This window comes from Salvelinus sp. IW2-2015, linkage group LG20 (assembly GCF_002910315.2).
Source record: "Salvelinus sp. IW2-2015 linkage group LG20, ASM291031v2, whole genome shotgun sequence".
NCBI classification, from domain to species: domain Eukaryota; kingdom Metazoa; phylum Chordata; class Actinopteri; order Salmoniformes; family Salmonidae; genus Salvelinus; species Salvelinus sp. IW2-2015.
Genome location: NC_036860.1, coordinates 14,368,257 through 14,385,905, shown reverse-complemented (window position 1 = coordinate 14,385,905; position 17,649 = coordinate 14,368,257). Strand labels below are relative to the sequence as shown.

Genomic DNA, 17,649 nt, shown 5'->3' with positions numbered 1-17,649 from the left:
GACATTAACATACCCACATCAACGAAAGCCTATGGCTACCTTAAATAGGCTCCCAATCAGAGACAACTGATTAGAATCAGCTGTCTCTAATTGGGAACCCATTCAGGCAACCATAGACTCTCCTAGACAACTTACACCCAACATAAACACAGCTAGACACATACACTCAACACAAACCCATACAACACCCAACACCCCTTTACCATATAACCACCCAAAACCGATAAAACACAAACATTCCCCATGTCACACCCTGACCAACTAAAATAATAAAGAAAACAAAGAATACTAAGGCCAGGGCGTGACAGTATTTCAGTAATTTCACATACATGAAAATGAAACAAAACACACTTTCAAACTAACCAAAACAAAAACGATCGTGAAGCTAATAAACGTCGTGCACATACAACAGGCTACAAACGTTCTGACATAGACAATACCCACATCAAACGAAAGCCTATGGCTACCTTAAATAGGGCTCCCAATCAGAGACAACTGATTAGAAATCAGCTGTCTCTAATTGGGAACCCATTCAGGCAACCATAGACTCTCCTAGACAACTTACACCCAACATAGACACAGCTAGACACATACACTCAACACAAACCCATACACTACACCCAACACCCCCTTTACCATATAACCACCCAAAACCGATAAAACACAAACATTCCCCATGTCACACCCTGACCWAACTAAAATAATAAAGAAAACAAAGAATACTAAGGCCAGGGCGTGACAGTATTTCAGTAATTTCACATACATGCTGATACTTTCCAAATGTATTTCCAAATGAATTCCAATATACAACTAGTTGTATTTCAAAGAAAAAATACCAAAAMACTTCTAAATGCACCTGTATTTGAAAGTAATTGAAATAAAATAAATAGTATTTGAATGCGTCTCAGAACAACACTGTTGTCAATGTATTTCATTGTGCTACAGTATATAGCCTAATGGCAGACACAATCATTTCTGCTAATCTTTGACAGAGAAATTTATTTTTACAATAGTCCTACATTTTTATGAAGTGCACCCTCCTGAATAATATGTTCACATAATTAGAGCAGATTCTTAAAAAGAATAAATACCTATTAATAATATGGTGAATATAGCCCTAGTCTTTTCACAGAAATAACAACATAATAAATGGATGATTATTTCAGTAGTAATATTATTTCAGTAACAGTTCACTTATATTATTTCGGTATTAGTTAACCAAATCTTTTGGCATATAATGTTATAGTTAAACCGGCTGTCTACACAACCGACATAGCATAATTTTCTATTTCCATAAAGTTTACAACAGTCATGCATATAAAAACAGGCTACTGAAAGTTACTTACTTACGATTGTAGAGGTCTCGTTTGTCACGGCCGTTGAAAGAAGTGGACCAAGGTGCAGCGTGGTAAGCGTACATTTTCCTTTTTATTTAAAATGTCGCCAACAAGACAACAAACGAAAGAAACAACCGTGAAGCTTACAAGGGCATAGTGCCGCAAACAAAGTTAACTACCCACACTGAAAGGAGGGAAAAGGGCTARCTAAGTATGGTTCCCAATCAGAGACAACGAAAGACAGCTGTCCCTGATTGAGAACCATACCCGGCCAAAACATAGAAATAAAGAAACAGAAATAAAGAAACATAGAAAACAAAACATAGAATGCCCACCCCAAATCACACCCTGACCAAATMTTCTATTTTAGAAAATTTCAACACAAATGAAACAGCATGCGTTTCAACTTTAGTCGAAAGTTCAGTCTATACACTGTAGTTCCTCAACAGTGCACGAGATGTCAGTCTATGCATTTCTTCTCACTAATGAATTATATACAGTTGAAGTCAGACGTTTATATACACAGCTAAATACATTTAAACTCAGTTTTTCACAATTCCTGACATTTATTCCTAGTAAAAATGCCCTGTCTTAGGTCAGTTAGGATCACCACTTTATTTAAAGAAGGTGAAATGTCAGAATAATAGTAGAAAGAATGATTTATTTCAGCTTTTATTTCTTTCATCACATTCCCAGTGGGTCAGAAGTTTACATACACTCAATTAGTATTTGGTAGCATTGCCTTTAAATTGTTTAACTTGGGTCAAACGTTTTGGGTAGCCTTCCACAAGCTTCCCACAATAAGTTGGGTGGATTTTGGCCCATTCCTCCTGACAGAGCTGTTGTAACCGAGTCAGGTGTGTAGGCCTCCTTGCACGCACACGCTTTTTCAGTTCTGCCCACAAATTTTCTATAGGATTGAGGTCAGGGCTTTGTGATGGCCACTCCAATACCTTGACTTTGTTGTCCTTAAGCCATTTTGCCACAACTTTGGAAGTATGCTTGGGGTCATTGTCCATTTGGAAGACCCATTTGCGACCAAGCTTAAACTTCCTGACTGATGTCTTGAGATGTTGCTTCAATATATCCACATACCCCCACAACATGATACCGCCACCCCCGTGCTTCACGGTTGGGATGGTGTTCTTCGGCTTGCAAGCCTCCCCCCTTTTCCTCCAAACATAACGATGGTCATTATGGCCAAACAGTTCTATTTTTGTTACATCAGACCAGAGGAAATTTCTCCGAAAAGTACGATATTCGTTCTCATGTCCAGTTGCAAACCGTAGTCTAGCTTTTGTATGGCGGTTTTTGAGCAGTGGCTTCCTTGCTGAGCTGCCATTCAGGTTATGTCGATATAGGACTCGTTTTACTGTGGATATAGATACTTTTGTACCTGCTTCTTCCAGCATCTTCAAGGTCCTTTGCTGTTGTTCTGGGATTGATTTGCACTTTTCACACCGAAATACGTTAATCTCTAGGAGACATAACGCGTCTCCTTCCTGAGCGGTATGACGGCTGCATGGTCCCATGGTGTTTATACTTGCTTACTATTGTTTGTACAGATGAACGTGGTACCTTCATGCGCTTGGAAATTGCTCCCAAGGATGAACCAGACTTGTGGAGGTCTACAATTTGTTTCTGAGGTCTTGGCTGATTTCTTTAGATTTTCCCATGATGTCAAGCAAAGAGGCACTGAGTTTGAAGGAAGGCCTTGAAATACATCCACAGATACACCTCCAATTGACTCAAATTATGTCAATTAGCCTATCAGAAGCTTCTATAGCCATGACATAATTTCTGGAATTTTCCAAGTTGTTTAAAGGCACAGTCAACTTAGTGTATGTAAACTTCTGACCACTGGAATTGTGATACCGTGATTTATAAGTGAAATAATCTGTCTGTAAACAATTGTTGGAAAAATTACTTGTGTCATGCACAAAGTAGATGTCCTAACCGACTTGCCAAATCTATAGTTTGTTAACAAGACATTTGTGGAGTGGTTGAAAAACAAGCCTTAATGACTTCATGCTAAGTTTATGTAAACTTCTGACTTCAACTGTATATTTATTGGAAGATAATTGAGTGAGTGTATGTGACACAGAGAGTGGGCGATAGAAAGAGAACCTACAGTGCAAATGGCATTGAAAGTAATTTTTTCTACAAACAACCACTAGTTAGGTCCCTCCTTACTTCTCGCCAGATTCCAGGGAATATACTGTTTATTTTTGTATTTAAGGTTTCCAGTATACATTTTTTAAATGAAAGCCAAATTATGATCACACCGGCTAATCTTTCTCTATTCTATTTTAGTCTATTCAATGCTATTCTATTGTAGTCCATTCATCTATTTTAGAAAACTTTATTTGAAAACAATCACAGTAAGGAACTTAATTGTTACCTGGAAAGGATCAATATTGAGATTTAAAAAAAACATCTGCATTGGACCTTTAAACACATGCTGGTGAAATGAAAGAGAAATGCCATAGAGGATGAAGAGAAAGGTGGAACCTGAATTGACAGTAAGTACACACTGTGTATAAACAACACAATACTATAAGCAAGCTATAGAGACAACACCAACACCAAACACAGCAGTAGGTCTATGTGCTCATATGGTCACTGATACAGAAAGGCTGCATGTAGGTATACTATAGACTACAGTAATCACGGATCTATTCAGCTAGTTTGAAATAAATGATTTACTAATCTCCATAAGGATATATTTTCATTACAAAAACATTTTAAATTATATGCAATTATATAGGCTTGTTGTAAACATTCATGCATTTTTAAATAGAAAATCTAGTAGTTCTACCCCCTTCCCTGGGAGTAATTTACTCCTCACACAATTCACAGACGGTGGTGATTGTTTTTCAAAATGTTTTTAGTGCCCCTCCATTTTCCCACCATCCAAGTACCCTGAATGCAAACGTCGTCCCTGCAACTCCTCCTGCTGCCACCCTCTTCGCTAGTCTACTTTCCCTTCCCATCCTCTCTCTCCCACTATATCGCGAGAGATAGGGAGCACAGAAATATTCATGTTAGCATCAACTATTATAAAATTATATTTATATCGCGGATATATGAACGAATTGTATAAAACGCTGGAGCGTATCAATTACAATTCTAATGTAAGCCAACGCAAGATTACTAAATTCGTTGTTTTATTAATAGCTGGCTAGCTAATAATAATATCTAGGTAGCTAGCTAGCGATTCGCCTGTTGTCTGTAGCACGTATGGGAGGCTAGCTAACTGTAAGTGGACACTATTTTCAAGACAAGCGTGTACAAGTGGGTAAACATAACATTACTTCAATTAGCTAGCACCCCTTATTCAACGATAATAGCCATAGTCTAGGTAGCTACTATAACAAATGATAGCTCGCTACTATTAGCTGACTAAACCGCTGTTATTTAATTAAAACAGCTAACGTTAGCTAGGCTTACATTTTAGCTACATTGTTGAATATTGGCTAGTTAGCTACTTAGCTAACTGCTTCAAGCTGGTGCTTTTTTATTTAGCTAGCTAACATGGTTCTGTTAAGATGGATGGCGTTACTAGCTAGCTGTGATGGGTCGCTAGTTAGCGACCGTTAACTAGCTAGCTCAGTAACGCTTACGCTAACTAGATTGTTTATCACGCGATGTGCTGGCTCATGTTGCTAGTTAACGTTAGTTAAGCTAACATGACCTCACTGTGTGTCATTTTGCCATGTCCATGCACTATCATTACTCTGTAATATCAGCTATCTAGTTAACTGTCTCTCCTCCTCTCCTTTAGGTTATTTTAGCCATCAAGCACTGGCCTCGAGTATCTGACTAGGCCGACAATGGTTTGTGAATTCCAGCTAACCTCGTTAGCCAGTAACGCCAGTACTAACCAGGCTCTCTGGATTGTTTACATCCAGCGCCAGTTTGCACACTAGCTGGGTAATGTTGTTAGCGAGCTAACTGGTTTCATACGCAGTCAGTTGTTTAGCTACAATAATCTAGCCAACAAGGTATTTTATTTATTTTGTTGCCAGTAAGGGGGTTAGTTAGCTATGCCACACTATATTTGGCTTTGCTACAGTGTGTGAAAGTGATTAAGCCACTAGTTATCTGAACACTGACAAATCAGTTGGTGTCTCACAAGCAACCATTTGGATCTTCACCACATCTAGCTACCTAAGTACCGTTATGTGAAGATATCTAGCTAGCTAATTGAATGGGTTGTTAGTAAAACGGGTTGCTTATCAATTTGTTTTTGTGGATGTAAAGCATTGACTCAATTTAAATCAATACTTGACACAACTGTTGTGACCACTAGTCCAACAGACAACTACAGGTGGCAACCGGTACTAGGGGTATTTGTATTAGTTAGAGTTGATTAGATATTGTAGATTATATTAGAGTTGGTTATGTCTCTGGAAAATATATGTAACAGGTAATGTGATGTATCACCATTGATTGTGCTTGTATTGTTTTCACAGGCTGCAGTTGTGTTCTTGTGGATGTGTGGTGGACCGTAAGCAGGGCGGCCACTTGTGAACCTCACCTATTTACCTCGCCTCTTTGTCTTATACCTCCTCCCTGACACCGATTTTACCCTGTCTTTTATCATAAATATTTTTAAATGTGTGAAAGCATGTTGCACAGAGACAGACCCCCTATATTTCTACCTCTTCTCAGTCTGTGCTCATCAGTGTGTTACAGTAGTCTTTTAGCTGAAGGTTTTAAATGGGGGTGAATCTACTCTATGCCTGGCATAGTACGGTACTTGAATTCCCACCCGTTTGTAAATTAGCCCTGATGAGCTGTGCAGGTTTCATTAATTAACCTTAAGTGATAAACCAAATAGCAGCCAGCTAGTTGGCCAATCAGCCCCCCACCCCACGCCCTCCTGGTAGAATGAACGGCTCTCTTTTAACCCCACCTAGCCCGCGGGCAGCCAACTCCTCCCCGCTGCCCCTTCCACCCTCCCCTTCTCCGTCCCCTCCATCCCCCTCCCTGTTGCCACTGTTCCCTCGGCCACCTCCCTTGGCCCAGCCTCACCCCTCCTCGCTGTCGGACACCCCCACACCCTCCCCCTGCCTGAGCTGGACGGAGTTCTGTGAGCTGCATGCCCGCATGGCGGCCGGGGACTTTGCCCGCCACTTCCGGGCGTTCCTCCTGGAGAACCCTCACTACTCCCCCGACTCTGCTGCTGCCTTCTGTCGCCGCTTCACTGACCGCTTTGTCCGACATTTCCAGAGCGAACTGGAGGGAGTGGCAGGGGCGCCGGGTACAGCKCCRGGGATGGAGGCGGGGAGCTGGGCRCCCCAATCAGACYCCACCTCCCTGGAAGAGGAGGCGGTCTCTCRCCCTCCCGTCACCGAGGGAGCCTSCTACCACMCCTGTGCCCCAGCCAACCCGGTGKGAGCCCTGCCCAAGCCTGCCTCCACACGYCTGGTGTTGGAAACCKGAAGTGGGGACCAATTTCAAGARTCCTATGCTGTCACAACYGTCCTCCCCCCATCCTCCTCCTCCTCCTGCTCCTCCTCYGTGGGAGGAGGAAACAACGGCYGGCGGGAAGAMAGGGGTGCCCCAGTTACTGTTAAACACTTTACTGGCGTCGGCCCAGGCAACGGAGAAACGACAGCCGAGGAAGAGGAGGACAGCTGGGCGGGCGTAACGGTCATGGAGGAGGAGGTGGAGCCAGATGAGGGGGAGGCGGAGCTGGAAGTTTGCTTGGACAATGAAGACCCCTCCCATATGCCCCAAACGCCTGCCTCCCCTTGCTCCGACACAACTCCTCCCCGCTCCAAGGGTAATGGCACCCCGGCCTCGGCAGGAAGCCAGTCCAAAACCAAACTGAAGAAGCGCTTCTCTCTGCGGAGTGTTGGGCGCAGCGTGCGGGGTAGTGTCCGGGGCATCCTGCACTGGCGCAGCTCGTCCAGCGACTCCCCCCAGAGCTCCTCCCAGCTGCCCTCCAGCTACAGCTACACAATGGGGGTCCAGGACGCTGCCACCGGCTCTTCCTCCAAGAGGAACTCTGGCACTCAGCCCCCTACACCCACCTCCTCCATGCCWGTRTCCCTCTCCCTGCCCCTCTCCCTRCCCCACTCCTCCTCCTCCRRSCRSCCSRCMTCTTCCWSCAGTYSRYCCWCCRRCRRSRRGRRYMKYGKGSSYSYSSYCCGSCGGKGSAYRYYRGYMGYGGGYGYYYAGYAGYAGWYGWGSKYCCYSCMGSWGYAGWWGRMMCMMRRMRSRRSCRCSCCSCCCSRRSTRRRCTCWMCGSCKKCRWCMMCSGRSGTGMRGRCWRCRTCRMSCSMSCRSCCCKSCAGCAGCAGCAGCAGRGCCACCCRGAGGAAGACGGGCCGGCTGGTGAGGGAGGGAGGAGTCAGCGTCAGCTCCTCCATGCCAGATGAGTTTGCCGGGAGCCACGGTGGTTTCCCTGGCTTTTCTTTCGGCCTGCTGCACCACGGCACACAAGAACACAACAACGCTGGTACTGGCTTAAACAACACCTCGTCCACCGCTAACGCCGCTCAGACAGCCGCAGTGCAGCCTCTCGTCCCRGGGGGCACTGTGGGCTGGAGGGGTGGTCGGTGGCACAAGTGCCGACTGGTCCTGAGGGAGAGGGACAAGGAGGGCGAGCGGGGCGAGGAGTACTATCTGGAGTTCTTCATCCCGCCTAAAGTGAGTGAGAGACCTGTTCAGTGCAACTCAATATTAGGAAGGTGTTSTAAATGTTTGGAGTATATAGCTGCCAAAAAAAATCATATTTGATAATGATACATTAATAATACGTTTGCAATTTTATTTTCATGTGAACATAATCAATGATGAAATTTAAACGCAATACTCCAGTTTGCATTTTCATGTTTCACAGTTTTTGTTTAATTTCCTACCAGATAACACTGCCATATTGAGAAGTAAAATTATTGGAAGATAAAGTTCACATTTGTAATTGTACTACATTATACTGATCYCATTATTTGTGACAAAAAGATGAAAACTTAATGTGCAATTTAACAATGCTTATTCTTAACCTACAAAGTACAACATTTTAATTCAAATCTTTATTGGGTAAACTATGTTATTCCTCCCATTTTCGATTTAATTTCCTCATAGTCATTTGTTATCCTGGCCACGTTAACAGTTTAGCTTGGCAATCGATCACTGTGGCTGGGATTGTCAGGGGAGGACCTGGATATTTGTGAGAGTCACAGGGTTGGTAGGGTTTTCAGACCTGTTAAGGAATTCAGGGAAGGGAGTAGATTAGTAATTGAGTCATTAAAACACTTTTTCAATATAATTTGTTGCAAAACCTAAGAACAATATGCTAAACAAAAATATAAACTTAACATGTACATAAAAGATACCAGAAATGTTCCATACGCACAAAACAATTATTTCTCTAAAATTTTGTGCACAAATTTGTTTACGTCCCTTTTAGTGAGCATTTCCAAGATAATCCATCAACCTGACAGGTGTGGCATATCAAGAAGCTGATTAAACAGCATGATCATTACACAGGTGCACCTTGTGCTGGGAACAATAGAAGGCCACTTTAAGATGTGCAGTTTTGCCACAACACAATGCCACAGATGTCTCAAGCTTTGAGGGTGCAGGCAATTGGCTTGCTGACTGCAGGAATGTCCACCAGAGCTGTTGCAAGAGATCCTCGTTTTAGGTAATTTGGTAGTATGTCCAACCGACCTCACAACGCAGACTCACTCAGGACCTCCACATCTGGGGGAGGGGGGGGGGGGTGCTGAGGTGTACTGTCTAAATAAACTATTTTTGTTGGGAAACTAATTCCTGATTGGTAGGGCCTGGCTCCCCAGTTGGGTGGGCCAGTCAGTAGATTGTGTTCTTTGATGGTAAGACTGAGCCATGACAACCCTATCAACATGCTCATTTTGGAATGCGTTGCGAGATGAATGATGTCATTGCAGCATTGTGAAAATTCACTTTCCTGAGTGGCACAGATGTGTCTATTCAATGTTTCTTCTCTGTCCCCCCTGTCTCAGTCGCTCCAAGCCCAGGCTGACTATCCCATGCTGTTCTATTGTGGATGTGAGGGCACCACAGCCCTGGAGGTGCCTGACAAGGAAGAACACTTTCCTCCTCCAGGTTGATGCTCACTCTCTGTCCCATCTTTAATTTCCCTTTCTTGGTCTCTTCTCAGTTCATTTTGTTCAAAGTAGTCAGCTCCTGTTCAGCTTGCATCTGTAGACTGACTTGTATTTACGCTGCGCTCTCTTCACACCCTCTCTCTCCCTGCCTCCTCTCTCTCACCCCTTCCTCTGCCACCCTCTCCCTCTCATCCCCCCTCTCTCCTCTCATCCGCCTCTCTCTTCCGCATCCCCTCTCTCTCACCCCTTTGTTCACTCTCGCTAACCCTATCTTTCTCTCTGTCAGTTGGAGGGACAGGTGCAGTATGTGATCGAGACGCGAGACGCTGTGCAGATGAGAGCCTGGTTGAGTGAACCCCAAAAAAAAATTCCCCCCCCAAAAGGAAAACCGGGTATATGTATCAGGTAAAGCAATTGTGTGTGTTAGTGAAGATGTTTTTCTTCAAGTCAGTGATTAGGGGGGGGGGGGGGGCTGCAGTGAGTGAGAAGTTTTTTTAAGAAAAAAAAAAAAAAGGGAACCATATATATGCTTGTATTCACTGACTGTCAAATATTGATGAGGTCAACAGAAGAAGAAGCGACGCCCCAGCTACTGTAGAACAAGCTTTGTGTATCTTGACTCTACAGTGAACAGGAGGACATAGAAGCTGTGTGTGGGGGACCCATGGACATCAGTGGAATGCCAGAATTCAGTGACCGCCTCTCTCAAGGTGAGTGGGGCATGCCAAATCCCAAGCTACGACACCTCCAAGCTACTACTCTTAGACCAGTATATACCAACCAGTCAATCACAGTCCTAGTCAACTAGGCATTCCTAGTCAATCGCCGAACATTTCTTTGCGCTCCTCTTTTTTAAAATGTATTTTTGTTGCCTTGAGCCGTTGCTGGTAGATGCACTTGATTCGGCAGCCCTGTGCGCCGGGTAGGCAAAATGTTCCKATTTTTAACCATTTAATTTGTCGGAAGGAACAAACTCTGCCTACCCGGTAGTGCTAAATCAAGTGCGCCTACTGCGCTGGCCAATCGGATAGCTCAAATCACCGTGCCAGTAGCTTCCACTACCCCACAGCAAAGTTTGATACTAGCCTAAATGGGATTTTAATGACTTTTATAACCCTGACCAGAGAGACTGTCAAAGAATACAGCAAATAGCTGCTGCTTTTTACGATTCAACACTTTTCAAAACATAAAAAACGTGTATCGATGGGCCTGCGTTTTTATTATTATTAACGGCTCGTCGTGTCTATTTTAATGTCGACTAATAATTCACTTTCTCTGGTCATAGGAGCAACATGAATTTGTGCATGAGGCAGAAATAATGCGGTGTGACTCGAGTTTGGTCATCAGACTGTCTCCCCTCTCTCTGGTCAGTCTCACTGGAAAAAGGAGAGATCGGGGACCGTGAGAGGCGGACCGTCTGCTGCTCGCTCTCTCCCTCCATCCGCTGAGACTGACCATCAGATGCAGATACAACCAGACATGGAAACGGTTTGTGGGTTTATGAAATGCACATTCCTTTATTGAATATAATATGTGTATGATGCCTTGTCCTTCGGCGCCGTCGACGTAGCCTGTAGAGCGAAACGCAGGTTGTGAGTTCGCCAGGCAATTAATTTGTTTTTGGCAGCAGCCATTTGTTTGTTGCACTGCATTTAATGTTTCTTATCATGCCTTTTCTTATCAGTGTTACAATTCAAGTGCACAGAGTTCGGTAATCACTATGTGAAGTAAAGTAATAATTTAAAAAAACGTAGCCTACCTGTGAATTGTTTGTTCCTCTGTCATGCTCCTGCTGAGACGGGAGGTGGGTCAAACGGAGCTTCTTCTTCTTTGGGATTTGGTTGTCAAATCGCATCCAACTTTTAGGTGCATACACCGCCACCTACTGTACTGGTGTAAGGCCATTCACGGCCTACCTACATTCAATTATTTGATACGGTAATATATACAATTGAGACAAAGGGAAATTMCCCAGCCAACTATTAGCCCTCTCTACAAAACCCATCACCCCATTCCACTATTTAACCCTATCAAGTCCTACTTCTGACCAACGGTCTGAGAGAACAGAACACTACCACTCAACACCCCCCGCAACTGTTCCGCTGTAAAAGTACTTTTCTGCCACCTCTATTTTCTGTGATTTTCTGCAGTACAATTAACAACCAAGGCTATAAATGCTAAAAAGTCCACTGTACTGAAGCACATATTCTTCCCATCTCTCAGGATCCCTCACCCGGTCCCCATCTTCCTCTACCACTCTCTTCACTGCTTCGGCATATGACTCTTTCTGTACTACTCTAACCCTGGCTACCTCAATGTCCCTTTCTCTCACCGGACACCTCCGAACTCCAGTTCCATGGGAACCCCCACAACTAACATGTATTACTTTCTCCTCCGATACCACACATTCCTTCGTCTCATGCCCTCCTTTCTCACATCAAGGCATCTCCCTCCGACACTGCTGCAGCATGCCCATAAACAAAAGCTCTCACGGGGTAATTGACACTTCCTACCATGACCTTATCTGACAAAGACTGCATCAACACAAACGGCGGGAATCTTCAATTTCAACTGCTCCTCCTCAACACTTAATGCCATCCCCGTTATCACTCCTTTCAACGGCACCCTGCTCTGCAAAGCAAGTCATAATTGTTGTCCCTAATCGCGTAATGCTGAGCACCCACTCCCTCTGGGTGAATGTAACACAATAAATCATCACGAGTCCACTCCGAGTTAACTTCACCAACTCAACAGTCCCCAACCTGACACCACATATGGATCAGCCAAAATACAAGGATACATTCGCTCTACAAATCTCACTCCCACTGGGCCAGAATCATCCTCAGGACAAGGCCCGAATTCGGCGGTCCTCACTCTCGCCAAGGTTCCATCTCGGATGGACTTCACGCCGACCTTCCTCACCACACCACTTCTCTCTATATTCAACTTCTTCTCAGCAGTCAGCAATGCACCTGCCACCACAGTTAATTCATCCTCATTCTCATCACCTTCAATTTCCATGGGGCACTCCATGGGGSACTCACCATGGGGCACACAACGTTCAGCAAACTGCTCGGCCACACGACGCCATACACGCTGTTTGCCATCTGCCCGGTACAGTTGAAACTGGGATTCATCCGTGAAGAGCACACTTCTCCAGTGGCCATCGAAGGTGAGCATTTGCCCACTGAAGTCGGTTACGACACTGAACTGCAGTTGGGTCAAGACCCTGGTGAGGACAACGAGCACGCAGATGAGCTTCCCTTAGACGGGTTCTGACAGTTTGTGCAGAAATTCTTTGGTTGTACTAACCCTCATTTCGGGTGGCTGGTTTCACCCGCAGGTGAAGAAGGATGTAGATGTGTTGGAGGCGGCTTATGGAAGAGAAATTAACATTAAATTATCTGGCAACAGCTCTGGTGGACATTCCTGCGGTCAGCAAGCCAATTGCACGCTCCCTCAACTTGCGACAGCTGTGGCATTGTGTTGTGTGACAAAACTGCACATTTTAGGGTGGCCTTTTATTGCCCCCAGCACAAGGTTCACCTGTGTAATGATCATGCTGTTTAATCAGCTTCTTGATATGCCACACCTGTCAAGTGGATGGATTATCTTGGCAAAGGAGAAATGCTCACTAACAGGGTACTAATTGTGCACAACATTTCGAGAAATAAGCTTTTTGTGCGTATGAAACATTTCTGGGATCTTTTATTTCAGCTCAAGAAATGGGACCAACACTTAACGCGTTTTATATTTTTGTTCAGTGCATGTTTATTGTGCTGTTCAGGCCTTTATGTAACGTAATTGTTACCATTGATTTGTGATTAGTCTAAAATTGTACAGTCCAAGGTGAGGCCTGATGGGAATTGTATTTGAAACCCTGTCATTTCATTGGTTGCCATGCTGGCTGAACGCTATATTTTCAGCTATTGATTGAAGCTTGGTTTCTTTGGAGCTCAACTTATTATTTGATTAATTTTCCAGTTTATGTTCCTGTCCAGTTATTGTTATGTTTGTTATTTTTGATTGTACATAGTGTACAGTTTTACAACGGCTCAGAAACAGTTCTGAGCTGTAGATCTCGGCTTGCATTTTGAAAGTGAACGTGGCTCAGAAAAGGTTGGTGACCACTGCCCTAGACACTTAATCTGTAAGAATCTACAAACAGCAGACACGTAGCATAAGGTAAGGAGGAGCTACTACCATATTCCTTACCTATCCAATCTTTTCAAATATGACTGCACAGGATAGGATCGAAGAGCCCATTTGGGATTGTTGTGTGACGATTTCCCTGTTTCACTATTTTTTGCAGCTTTACAAATATACAGTTAGATCACTTAACACCTGATGCAGAAAGCGAGACGAAAAAAGTTGTTTTAACTATGAGTCCAACATTTCGTTGTTGTTTGAAAGTAAAAGAAATCTGGTTAAATAAATAATAAGACTGATGTTTTTGCTCCTGTCCTGTTGCAGTGTGTTATGGAGGTGTGGGCGGCTCCTCCCCGCTGATGGACCCTCTCCCCCCAGAGTTACCGCCCCGCGCCCCTCTGGACGAATCAGACGGACGCGTGGGCGGAGCCGGCCTGGGCACACCATTTGCGGAGACGCCAGATGCCACAGGTTAAGCCTGTTACTTACGCATTAGCACACACGCAAACGCACTCACAAACAAACACGCATACACACCAGAATGTACAGAGCAAGTCTGGCGACACCTTTTTTTMGGGTCTAATCTTTTCATCAATCCCTCTCATCCATCCATCCCCTCATCCCTCCTCACCTCCCCAGGTTCCTTCCTGTTCTCAGACGTGGCGGAGGCGGTGGAGCACCCTCTGAGCGAGTGCCAGTGGTTCCACGGGACGTTGTCGCGCCTGAAGGCGGCCCAGCTGGTGCTGGCAGGGGGTACGGCCAGCCACGGCGTCTTCCTTGTGCGCCAGAGCGAGACACGCCGCGGGGAGTACGTCCTCACTTTCAACTTCCAGGGCAAGGCCAAGGTACACGAGACGGGAGAGGGAGAGTGTGTGTCAAATCACATTTTATTTGTCACATGCGCCGAATACACCTGGTGTAGACTTTAATGTGAAATGCTTGCTGACGAGCCCTTCCCAACAATGCAGAGTTTTAAAATGAAAATTGAAATAGTAACAAGAGGAATACAGTATAATACACAAGAATGGAGCTACATACAGGGAGTACCAGTACCAGATCAATGTGGAGCTAAATACAGGGGGTACCAGATTAATGTGGAGCTACATACAGGGAGTACCAGTACCAGATCAAAGTGCAGAGGTACGAGGTGCTTGAGGTAGATATATACATGAAGGCAGTGTAAAGTGACTAGGCATCAGGATAGATAATAAGAGTAAAATAAAGAACAGAGCAGCAGCAAATTAAGTTTGTGTTGTCAGTCTGTGTGTAGGTGTTCTGTGTGTGTGTGGTGTGTGTGTGTATGCAAAAAAAACAACGTCCCCTTTTCAGGACCCTGTCTTTCAAAGATAATTTGTAAAAATCCAAATAACTTCACAGATCTTCATTGTAAAGGGTTTAAACACTGTTTCCCATGCTTGTTCAATGAACCATAAACAATTAATGAACATGCACCTGTGGAACGGTCGTTAAGACACTAACAGCTTACAGACGGTAGGCAATTAAGGTCACAGTTATGAAAACTTAGGACACTAAAGAGGCCTTTCTACTGACTCTGGGAAACACCAAAAGAAAGATGCCCAGGGTCCCTGCTCATCTGCATGAATGTGCCTTAGGCATGCTGCAAGGAGGCATGAGGACTGCAGATGTGGCCAGGGCAATAAATTGCAATGTCCGCACTGAGACGCCTAAAATAGCGCTACAGGGAGACCGGACGGACAGCTGATCGTCCTCGCTGTGGCAGACCACGTGTAACAACTCCTGCACATGATCGGTACATCCGAACATCACACCTGCGGGGACAGGTACATGATGGCAACAACAACTGCCCGAGTTACACCAGGAACCCACAATCCCTCCATCAGTGCTCAGACTGTCCGCAATAGGCTGAGAGAGGCTGGACTGAGGGCTTGTAGGCCTGTTGTAAGGCAGGTCCTCACCAGACATCACCGGCAACAACGTCGCCTATGGGCACAAACCCGCCATCGCTGGACCAGACAGGACTGGCAAAAAGTGCTGTTCACTGACGAGTCACATTTTTGTCTCATCAAATCAAAGTTTATTTGTCACGTGCGCTGAATACAACAGGTGTAGACCTTAGAGTGAAATGCTTACTTACCTTTTTTGCACTATTGGTTAGAGCCTGTATTAGGTAAACAATAGGTAGGTAAAGAAATAAAACATCAGTAAAAAGACGGGCTATATACAGTAGCGAGGCTATAAAAGTAGCGAGGCTACATACAGGGGTGATGGTCGGATTCGTGTTTATCGTCGAAGGAATTTAGCGTTACACCGAGGCCTGTATTCTGGAGCGGGATCGGTTTGGAGGTGGAGGGTCCGTCATGGTCTGGGGCGGTGTGTCACAGCATCATCGGACTGAGCTTGTTGTCATTGCAGGCAATCTCAATGCTGTGTATTACAGGGAATACATCCTCCTCCCTCATGTGGTACCCTTCCTGCAGGCTCATCCTGACATGACCCTCCAGCATGACAATGTCATCAGCCATACTGTGTGAGATTTCCTGCAAGACAGGAATGTCAGTGTTCTGCCATGGCCAGCGAAGAGCCCGGAGCTCAATCCCATTGAGCACGTCTGGGACCTGTTGGATCGGAGGATGAGGGCTAGGGCCACTCCCCCTAGAAATGTCCGGGAACTTGCAGGTGCCTTGGTGGAAGAGTGGGGTAACATATCTCACAGCAAGAACTGGCAAATCTGGTGCAGTCCATGAGGAGGAGATGCACTGCAGTACTTAGTATCTGGTGTGGCCACCCGCTGCATTGACTGTTACTTTTGATTTTGACCCCCCCCCTTTGTTCAGGGACACATTATTCCATTTCTGTTAGTCACATGTCTGTGGAACTTGTTCAGTTTATGTCTCAGTTGTTGAATCTTATGTTCATACAAATATTTACACGTTAAGTTTGCTGAAAATCATCACAGTTGACAGTGAGCATGTTTCTTTTTTTGCGGAGTTTACATACACACGTGGGTCAGTGCAAGATACAGGCATTGCAGTGTAGTTTGGGTATCATTATTTGACTATTTATTTGACTATTGAGCTCTTTGGAATGGTGAAAATGGTGGTCAGCTTGAAACATGTTGGGATGACAGACTGGGACGAGGTCTGCGCATGCTTTGAGAACGCGCCGTGGTATTTCATCTGGCCCATCGGCCTCGTGATTGTTAACCTGTTTAAACGTTTTGCTCACATCGGCCACAGAGAGCGAGATCACACAGTTATCGCAAGGCACAGTGTTATGTTCCTCAAATTGAGCATAAAAGGCATTTAGCTCGTTTTGGAGTTCTGCATCGCTGGGCAACTCATGGCTGGGTTTCCCTTTGTAATCCGTTATCGTCTGCAAGCCTTGCCACATACGACGAGCGTCAGAGATGGTGGAATATTATTCCACTTTCCTCCTATATTGTCCTTGTGTGAAAGAGAGTAAGACAGTATTGATGTTTACGCGTGTGTTGGAAAGTACCAGTGTGTTTGTATGTGAAATGGTAGGGGAAACATCTATACCACGTTAGGAGATATACCTGCTAAGTAGCATCCAAAGCTAACCCATATCCCCCTCTCTTCTCCCTTCTTTTGTTTCTGCTCCTTCTCTCTATCCCCCTCTCTCTCTCTCCCTTCTCTGTCCGCTGCAGCATCTGCGTCTGTCTCTGAACGAGGACGGCCAGTGCCGGGTGCAGCACCTGTGGTTCCAGTCCATATTCGACATGCTGGAGCACTTCCGCGTGCACCCAATCCCCCTGGAGTCTGGGGGTGCCTCGGACGTCACAGAGAGAGACCCGAGAGCGAGAGAGAGAGAGACCACAGAGCGAGACGAGAGAGAGAGACCCAGAGCGAGAGAGAGAGAGACCAGAGCAGAGAGAGAGAGAGACCCAGAGCGAGAGAGAGAGAGACCCAGAGCGACGAACCCCAGAGCGAGAGAGAGAGAGACCCAGAGGAGAGAGAGAGACCCAGAGCGAGAGAGAGAGAGAGCAGACCCAGAGCAGAGAGAGACCCAGAGCGAGAGGGGGAGACCCAGACGCGAGAGGAGGAGGAGAGAGAACCCAG

The 17,649-nt window shown here is 45.3% G+C and overlaps 1 protein-coding gene and 1 pseudogene across 1 annotated transcript in view; one reads left to right on the top strand and one right to left on the bottom strand.

The window, feature by feature from the left end:
• LOC111981692 (heat shock 70 kDa protein-like) overlaps positions 1-1,506 on the bottom strand; it is a 10,698-nt pseudogene extending 9,192 nt beyond the window's left edge.
• A 2,826-nt stretch (positions 1,507-4,332) lies between these two features.
• sh2b1 (SH2B adaptor protein 1) overlaps positions 4,333-17,649 on the top strand; it is a 16,529-nt gene continuing 3,212 nt past the window's right edge. The window contains exons 1-10 of the mRNA XM_070449715.1: positions 4,333-4,631; positions 5,122-5,173; positions 5,813-7,458; positions 7,723-8,017; positions 9,335-9,437; positions 9,726-9,844; positions 10,067-10,149; positions 13,913-14,059; positions 14,228-14,433; positions 17,238-17,387. Of these exons, the coding sequence (XP_070305816.1) occupies positions 6,231-7,458; positions 7,723-8,017; positions 9,335-9,437; positions 9,726-9,844; positions 10,067-10,149; positions 13,913-14,059; positions 14,228-14,433; positions 17,238-17,387 (2,331 nt within the window). The 5' untranslated portion in view covers positions 4,333-4,631; positions 5,122-5,173; positions 5,813-6,230. The remainder of the gene's footprint in view (positions 4,632-5,121; positions 5,174-5,812; positions 7,459-7,722; positions 8,018-9,334; positions 9,438-9,725; positions 9,845-10,066; positions 10,150-13,912; positions 14,060-14,227; positions 14,434-17,237; positions 17,388-17,649) is intronic.